This window comes from Otolemur garnettii, unplaced genomic scaffold (genome assembly GCF_000181295.1).
Source record: "Otolemur garnettii isolate 467f Iridium unplaced genomic scaffold, OtoGar3 scaffold00026, whole genome shotgun sequence".
NCBI lineage: Eukaryota > Metazoa > Chordata > Mammalia > Primates > Galagidae > Otolemur > Otolemur garnettii.
This window is the reverse complement of record NW_003852421.1, coordinates 14355411-14365053: the sequence shown is the minus strand read 5'-3', so window position 1 is coordinate 14365053 and position 9643 is coordinate 14355411. Positions and strand designations below refer to the sequence as shown.

The following is a 9643-nucleotide window of genomic DNA, read 5'->3' as shown; positions in this document are numbered from 1 at the left end:
AGCTTGAGGCTCTGTCTCAAAAAAAAAAAAAAAAAAAAAGAAAGAAAGAAACTAAATAATCTTAGGCTGAATGATAGCTGGGTCAAAGACAAGATTAAGAAGGAAATCACCAAATTTTGGAACAAAATTATAATGAAGACATAAATTATCAAAACCTGTGGGATACTGCAAAGGCAGTCCTTCGAGGGAAATTTATAGCATCCTAAAGAAGCTCAGCACCTGTGGCTCAAGTAGCTAAGGCACCAGCCACATACACCTAAGGTGGCGGGTTCGAATCCAGCCTGGCCTGCCAAACAACAATGACGACTGCAACCAAAAAATAGCTGGGCGCCTGTGGTCCCAGCTACTTGGGAGGCTGAGGCAGGAGACTCACTTGAGCCCAGGAATTGGAGGTTGCTGTGAGCTTTGATGCCACAGCACTCTACCCAGGGGGACAGCTTGAGGCTCTGTCTCAAAAAAGAAAAAGAAACGATAAAGGAGAAATAACAGACACTTCAAAAATTAAAAAAATCCTCAATGATAACAAAAATCTCTATTCCCAGAAATATGAAAATCTGAAGGAACTGGACCAATACCTGGAAGCACACTGCCTTCCTAGACTCAACCAGAAAGAATTAGAAATCTTAAATAAACCTACATCAATCACTGAAATAGCATCAACAATATAAAAAGTCCAGAACCAGATGGCTTCACATCTGAATTTTACCAAACCTTTCAAGAGAAACTAGTACCTATATTATACAACATTTTCCAAAGCATAAAAAAAGAAGGAATACTTGGCTTCGCACCTGTGGCTCAAGTGGCTAGGGCACCAGCCACATATAACTGAGTTGGCGGGTTCGAATCCAACCTGGGCCCGCCAAACAATGATGGCTGCAACCAAAAATTAGCCAGGTGTTGTGGCAGATGCCTGTAGTCCCAGCCACTTGGGAGGCTGAAGCAAGAGAATCACTTAAGCCCAGGAGTTGGAGATTGCTGTGAGCTGTGATGCCACAGCACACTACCCAAGGTGACAGCTTCAGGCACTATCTCAAAAAAAAGAGGAATACTTCCCAACACATTCTATGAAGTAAATATAACCCTGATACCCAAACCCAGAAAGGATCCAACAAAGAAAGAAAATTATAGACCGGTCACATGAATATGGATGCAAAAATATTCAATAAGATCTTAGCAAACAGAATTTAGCAACACATCAAAAAAAATTATATACCATGACCAAGTTAGTTTTATTCCAGGGTTACAGGGTTGGTTCAACATATGCAAATCTATAAATATAATACATCACCATAAATAAAATAAAGAACAAAGACCATATGATTCTCTCAATTGATGTAGAAAAAGCCTTTGATAATATCCAGCATCCTTTCATGATCAGGCATAGAAGGGACATTTCTTAAACAAATAGAGGCCATCTACAGCAAACCCACAGCCAATATCATATTGAATGATGTAAAACTGAAAACATTTCCACTCAGATCAGGAACGAGGCAAGGATGCCCACTGTCTCCACTGCTATTCAACATAATAATGGAAGTCTTAGCCATCACAATCAGGCAAGAGGTGATCAAAGGTATCCAAATAGGGTCAGAGGAGATCAAACTCTCACTCTTCGCTGATAATATGATCCTATACCTGGAAAATCCCAGGGACTCAACTTAAAACTCATAGAAGTGATCAAGAAATATAGCACCGTCTCAAGATACAAAATCAATACTTACAAGTCAGTAAGTTTTATACATGCCAACAATAGTCAAGCTGAAAATATAGTCAAGGACTCTTATTCCTTTTACAAAAGTACCAAAAAGATGAAATATCTGGGAATTTACCTAACAAAGAGCATGAAAGCTCTCTATAAAGAGAACTATGAAACTCTGAGAAAAGAAATAGCTGAAGATGTTAACAAATGGAAAAATATACCATACTCATGGTTGGGAAGAATCAACATTGTTAAAATGTCCATACTACCCAAAGTAATCTACAGATTTAATGTAATCCCTCTTAAAGCACCACTATATACTTTCAAGAACTTGAAAAAATAGTACTTGATTTTATATGGAATCAAAAAAAGCCTTGAATAGCAAATACATTACTCAGAAATAAGAACAAATCAGGAGGTATCACGTTACCAGACTTCAGGCTATACTATAAATCTATAGTGATCAAAACAGCATGGTACTGGCACAAAAACAGAGCAGTAGATTTATGGAACAGAATAGAGAACCAAGAGATGAACCCAGCTACTTATTGTCATTTGATCTTTGACAAGCCTATCAAAAATATTCAGTGGGGTAAAGACTCCCTATTTAACAAATGGTGCTGGGTAAACTGGTTGGAACCTGTAGAAGAGTGAAACTGGACCCCCACCTTTCACCATTGACAAAAATTGATTCTCACTGGATAAAAAATTTAAACTTAAGACATGAAACTATAAAAATACTAAAAGAGAGTGCAGGAAAAACACTTGAAGAAATTGGCCTGGGAGAATATTTTATGAGGATGACTGCCTCCCCCCACCCTGCCTCAGGCAATTGAAGCAACACCAAAAACACATTACTGGGATCTGATCAAACAAAAAGCTTTTGCACAGCCAAGAGCACAGTAAGTAAAGCAAACAGACAACCTTCAGAATAGGAAAAGATTTTTGTAGGTTATGCTTCTGACAAAGGTCTGATAACTAGAATCTACAGAGAACTCAAACTAATCAATAAGAAAAGAACAAATAACCCCATTTCTTTGTGGGCAAAAGACTTGAACAGAAACTTCTCTGATGAAGACACATGCATGGCCTACAAACATATGAAAAAATGCTCATTATCCTTAATCAGAGAAATGCAAATCAAAACCACTTTGAGATATCATCTAACTCCAGTAAGATTAGCCCACATCACAAAATCCCAAAACTACAGATGTTGGCGTGGATGCAGAGAGAAGAGAACCCTTCTACACTGCTGGTGGGAGTGCAAGCTAATACAACCTTTTTGGAAAGAAGTTTGGAGAACACTGAAGGAACTAAAAGTAGACCTACCGTTCGATCCTATAATTCCTCTACTAGGTATATATCTAGATGATCAAAAATTATTTTACAACAAAGACATTTGCACCAGAATGTTTACTGCAGCCCAATTCATAATTGCCAAGATGTGGAAACAGCCCAAGTGCTCATTGACCCATGAATGGATTAACAAATTGTGGTATATGTACACCATGGAATACTATGCAGCCATAAAAAAGATGGAGACTTCCCATCTTTTATGTTTTCCTGGGTGTAGCTGGAACATATTCTTCTTAGTAAAGTATCTCAAGAATGGTAAAAAAAAAGTATCCAATGTACTCAATAGTACTATGAAATCAATATATAATCACCTACACACTCATATGAAGGGCAAAACATAACTATAGTCCAGAAAGTAGAAGGGAAGGGAGGGTGGATATGAGAGGACAGAGGGTATTTTGGGGGTCCTCACCTAATGTGCATAAGGCAATGATACATTTCAGAACTATTAAGAAATGAGTATAACTGTGATGGATGTGTTACTTAGTTCAATGTAAGCATTTCGCATTGTGTACTGAAGCAGTACCCTGAACCCCATAAATGCATCTATGTACAAAGTTATGATTTAATAAAAAAAAGGAAAAAATAGAAATAAAATAAATAAATAAAATTTCATAAACATGGAGTCATAAAAAAAGAAGTTATCCAAAATCTTTTAAAATAGTTGTTTGACACTAAAAATCATCACATAAATAGGCTAAGTGAAAATGGCTCAAAAGCTAGACTCTATTAAAATTGTTGTGTTGTTTTTTTGACTGCTTGGCTGAACTCTCCTTTAACATTATAATGAAAGCTACTGAAGTCTCCTTTGCATTGAGAAGTAATCAGGGGCACAGGTGCTAGGTTAAGGTCAGTGCAACCTAGGCACTGTTCCTGCCAGCTGGACATGCTGTGCTCTACCTCAAAAGCCCACGGTGTCTTTATTACTCAGATACCTGTCAGGGCAGTGGTTCAGCCTGAAAAGGACCCACATACCCTCCCCTGGGGATAGCCCCTCCCATTTTTTTCTTTTCTACCCCTTAGATAGGCCTTCTACTCTCAAAAGTTGTGCTTGAGAATCAGAAAAGGGCTGAAGTGAAAGACTTTAGAACAGTTCTTACCAATTCCAGAAACAGTCCTGGGCTTAGATCTGGGCTTCTATCCCTCACTCCCAAATTACCAACATCAAGGAATAAAAGGAATATCAACACAGAGCCCATAGACACTTAAAGGAAAATGAGGGAAAGTGCAAACAACTTTAACATTTTGACAACATAGATGAAAATAACCAATTCCTTGAAAAACACAATGGTTCAAAATGGACAGAAGTCAAAAACCACACAAATGGCCACATATATATTAATGAAATGGAATCTGATTTCTAACCAATTCAACTCAACTAAAAAAGAAATAATATCAACCTTATACAACAAACCCTAAAATCAAAAGGAAGATATACTTTTCCATTGTTTTATGAAGCCAGCATAACTCTGAAAGCAGTTATGGACAGGGATATTACAAAGAAAGGAAAGTGACAAAGTATCCATCATGAACACAGATGCAAAAATCTTTAACAGAAACATAATTAAATCTGGCAATATATAAAAAGGACAACACTCTAAGGACAAGTGGGAGTCCTCAACCCCAGGAATGCAACATTGCTTCAACATTCCAAAACTGGTATAATTCACCAAATTAACAGATTAAAGGAGAAAAATCTCATGATAATAATATTCAGCAAAAGGATTAGACAAAATCCAATATTCATTTGTAATAAAAAGTTCTCAGCAAATAGGAGAAGAAACTGGTCCAATCTCATAAAAGGCATCTGTGAAAAGCTACAGCCAACACTGTACAGAATGATAGATACTGAATGCGTTCCTCCTAAAGTCACGAACAAGGCAAGGATGTCTGTTCCTACCACTTCTATAGAGAACACGCTGTCAGTGATGGTCTTGACCAATGTAATAAGGCAAGACAAAGACAAAAAGAGAAGGTGGAAGCCAACTGTGATTGTATGACCTCGACAACCCGAAAGAATCTACAAAAAGATTTATGAAAATAAGTGAAGTCAACAAAGTCCCTTGGTATAAGGTCAATATACAAAAATCATTTGTCTTTCTATATAATTACAATGATAAGCAACTTAAAAACAATTATAGAAAATAAATCTAGAAATTAACAAAAGGCAAAAAAGACATCCTCAGTGAAAACTTCAAAAGCACTGTTAGGAGAAATTAAAGAACCTTGAAAAGATGTAGAGATATACTATGCCCATTTCCAGCACGGGGTCAGGAAACATTTTCTATAAAGAATCAGACAATAAATACTTTAGGCTCTATCTCAACAACTGTCACTGCAGCATGAAAACAGCCACAGACACTACATAAATGAACATGGTTGTTGTTCTAATAAAAATTTATAGAAACAGGTATAGTCCAGATATGATACATAAGCCATCATTTGCCAACCCCTCAGAAGTTTGAAAAATGCCAAGATGTCACTTCTTCTCCAAATGATCTATAGATTCAATGCACTCCAATAAAAATCCAAGAGGCATTTGTAGTAGATATTCTGACATGCTGATAAAACTAATATGGTAGCATAAAAGGCCTAGAATAGTCAAAACAATCTTAAAAAAGAAAAACAAGGAAGAAATTACGCTACCCGATTTTAAAACTTACTATAAAAATATAATAATCATGACAGCATAACACTGAATAAAGATAAAGATCAATGAACAGAAACAGATGTACAGATATGGTCAACAGCTTTTTTTAATAATGATGTTAAGAATTCATTGGGAATAGTCTTCTCAACAAATGGTAATGAACAACTCAATAAATGTACAGAAAAATATATGTATATATTTTTTAAGAAAGAGTCTTAGTCACCAAGGCTGAAGTGCACATTACCTATAAAGTATGCTAACCTATTAAAGCATTTAAGGAGGAATTTTAAACTCTGTATGTCATATGTGTTCGTATTTATACATACAATTTACTTTTTTAAATCCTAAGATTATATTCATGTCATATTTATGTAAAATAAAAAATTTTTTTGAGACAGAGTCTCACTACGTTGCCTTCATAGTAGAGTGCTGTGGCGTCACAGCTCATAGCAATCTCCAACTCTTGGGCTTAAGCAATTCTCTTGCCTCAGCCTCCCAACTAGCTGGGACTACAGGTGACCACTATAATGCCCAGCTATTTTTTGTTGCAGTTGTCACTGTTGTTTTAGCAGACCCGGGCTAGGTTCCAACCCGCCAGCCTCAGTGCATGTGGCTGGCACCATAACCACTGTGCTATGGGCGCCGAGCCATATTTATGTAAAATTTAAAACAAACAAACAAAAAAAACCTCGTAAATATTCATACCTTTTTTCGGCATTTCACTTTACAAAATCTACCTTTTTTTTTTTTTTACAATAATTATGCATTGCTTTATTATATTTTGGCTCGGCGCCTATAGCTCGGCCGGCTAAGGCGCCAGCCACGTACACCTAGGGTGGCGGGTTCGAGTCCCCAGCCCGGACCTGCCAAACAACAATGACGGCTGCAACCAAAAGATGGCCGGGCGTTGTGGCGGGCGCCTGTGGTCCCGGCTGCTTGGGGGGCGGAGGCAGGAGACTCGCTTGAGCCCAGGAGTTGGAGGTTGCTGTGAGCTATAGTGCCATAGCACTCTGCCCAGGGGGACAGCTTGAGGCTCTGTCTCAAAAAAAAAAAAAAAAAAATACTTCTTATATTTTAAATCCCAAACTTCTGGTTTCCCTTACAGGTTGAGTTTCCCTTATGAAAAATGCTGGAGACCAGCAGTGTTTTTAGATTTCAGATGTTGAATATTTAAAATATTCTTACCTGTTCAGTATCCCTAATCTGAAAACCTGAAATGCTCCAATGAGCGTTTCCTCTGAGCACCACACTGGCACTCAAAAAGTTTCAGATTTTGGAGCATTTCAGATGTTTTTATTAAGTATGCTCAACCACTAAATTGCATACTTTAAAAGGGTGAATTTTATGGCATGTGAATTACATCTCACTTTTTAAAAGCAAAATATTTTGCTCCCGAGATGACAATGATTTCTGATATTCTGTAATGTACTGTATGAGCAACATTTGTGGAGACTAATACATTTAACACAGTAGAACAACTATATTTTTAAACATTAAGTAATTGCCAAATTTAAAAAAAGGTACATTAAACCAACCATGATTCCTAAACGCCAAACCTACCTATTCATCCCTTCTTCCCTACTACCAGGATCCTAATATTACTTGGTGTTGCAACATGCTCAGTTATAAAATAGTTTCCTCCTTTGTTCTCACTGTAATTCAAAGTAGCTTCATGATTCTGTTCTGGCTAAGGAGATCTAAGTAGAAATCTACTGTTGGAGCTTCCAGTAAAGCTCTTGTGTCCTGAATAAAAGAGGGATATGCAAACTCAGCTGGCACCCTTCTGGCCCTTTCCTTCATTCCCACTTAGAATCTGGACACAATGGCTGGTGGTACAGCAACCACCTCATGGCCTTAAGGATGCAAAATAAACTAAAGGTGAAAGGACTGGAAACTAGGAGACCCAGTTCTCGACAGCCTGCTTATGATGACAGGAAAGTAAAATCCTTAGTTGGTAAAGCCACTGTAGTTGCAGTTCTGCTATATGTACAGCAATACAACCCAGACATACTGGATAATACAATAAATGAAAAAACATACCATTCCTATTTACTGACAACTACATTAACGTTATCCACTACCTGAAAGGGAAAACCAAGAGTGCTCGTACCTTAACAGCAGTATTTGGTTTCATACCGCATCGGTATGTCTTTGCTATCTGTGGAGTAAGCTGGATTTCCTTGGTAAGCTGCCTCCATTTTCTACATTCTGGTTTTATACACTGCACCTAGAAGGGAAGTAATAAATGAAGACAAACAAGTTGGCTAAACATCAGTTACCATGTCTATTCTCCACCACTTTGCCATCTTCTCCAACCTTTTCACAATCCAAAGTATTTTTTTCTCCCCCTTGCACCACCCATATAATCCACTTTCACCCCATTAGGGCAATTTCTGATTCCACACTAGTTCAGTGCAAAGGGATCTGAGTACTGTTGTCAGAAAGGCTTTTGAGCTGTAACCCAAAGAAACAATCAAGAGTTAAATTTAGTCAAAAAGTATGCACACTACATGCAGTGTGGTGTGCTTAGCTGGATCCTCTCACAGTAAAACACTGTTAGTGAAAAACAGAATCCAAATAAAGCCTATAATGCAATTATAGTACTGTGCCAATGTTAGTTTCTTAATTTTACAAATATTCATGGTATGTAAGATGATAACATTAGGGAAACGTGAGTGAAGAATCCATGAAAATTCTCTATTATCTTAGCAATTTTCTGTAAATTTAAAATTATTACAAAATAAAAAGGTTTTATTTTTTTAATTTCAGATTAATAGTAAGGGTATAAACCAGGCGTCCTAAACTACAGCCTGTGGGCCACCTAGGACATTTATCTGGTCCGCCGGGTATTTTTGCCGCTGCTGCCTGTCCTGCTTAGCAGCCAACTCATCCTGGGGCCTGCAGTCCAGCCCTCCAACGGTCTGAGGGACAGTGAACTGGCCCCCTGTTTAAAAAGTTTGAGGACTCCTGGTATAAATGATTAGGGTATATTGTTTGCCTTTCTAAGGTAAAGTTCAAATGGTAGTTGAGCCCTTCATCCAGAGGGTGTGCTGTATACCATTACATTGTACACATTAGGTGAGAACTTACCAATCCCCATTCTTAAGAAGTTTATTTTTAAAAAGCATGCAAGCTTGGCACCTGTAACACAGTGGTTACAACACTGGCCACATGCATCAAGGCTAGGGGGTTCAAACCCAGCCCAGGCCAGCTAAACAACAATGACAACTGCAACCAAAAAATAGCCAAGCATTGTGGCAGGAGCCTGTAGTCCCAGCTACTTGGGAGGCTAAGGCAAGAGAATCGCTTAAGCCCAAGAGTTAGAGGTTATTGTGAGGTAGTCTACCAAGGGCGACATAATAAGACTCTGTCTCAAAAAATAATAATAATAATCATTAAAAAATAATAAAAAGTGTGCAGATAGTCATATGCCAAAGAATGAAGTCAGAACCCCTACTTCACATACATACAAAAATTAACTGGGGAAGTGCCTGTGGCTCAAGGAATAGGGCAAGGCCCCAGTTTTGTCTGGGCCCTTGTTCAAGCCTGGCCCCAGACAAAACTGCAAAACAAGAAAAAAAATTAACATGAAGCAAATACCTAAACGTCAGTGCTAAGATTCTTACATGAATATAAAGGGGTAAATCTTTATGACCTTAGATTTGGAAGTGACAACAACAAAATGGATAAACTCACTTAAATCAAAATTAAAAACTTTGGGCTGGGGACAATGGGAGATGCCTTTAATCCTAGCACTCTGTAAAGCCAAAGTGGGAAGATCACTTCAAGAACAGCCTGAGCAAGAGTGAAACCCCTGTATAAAAAAAAAAAAAAAAATTTTTTTTTTGATACAGAGCCTCAAGCTGTCGCCCTGGGTGGAGTGCTGTGACATCACAGCTCACAGCAACCTCCAACTCCTGGGCTCAAGTGATTCTCCT

General features: G+C 37.9%; 1 protein-coding gene across 3 annotated transcripts in view; it reads right to left on the bottom strand.

The window, feature by feature from the left end:
* Positions 1–9643, bottom strand: part of KDM1B (lysine demethylase 1B) — a 70296-nt gene that overhangs the window by 46849 nt on the left and 13804 nt on the right. For all 3 annotated transcript variants that reach the window (XM_023512338.1, XM_023512336.1, XM_023512337.1), the window contains one exon: positions 7816–7932. In XM_023512338.1, the coding sequence (XP_023368106.1) occupies positions 7816–7932 (117 nt within the window). The remainder of the gene's footprint in view (positions 1–7815; positions 7933–9643) is intronic.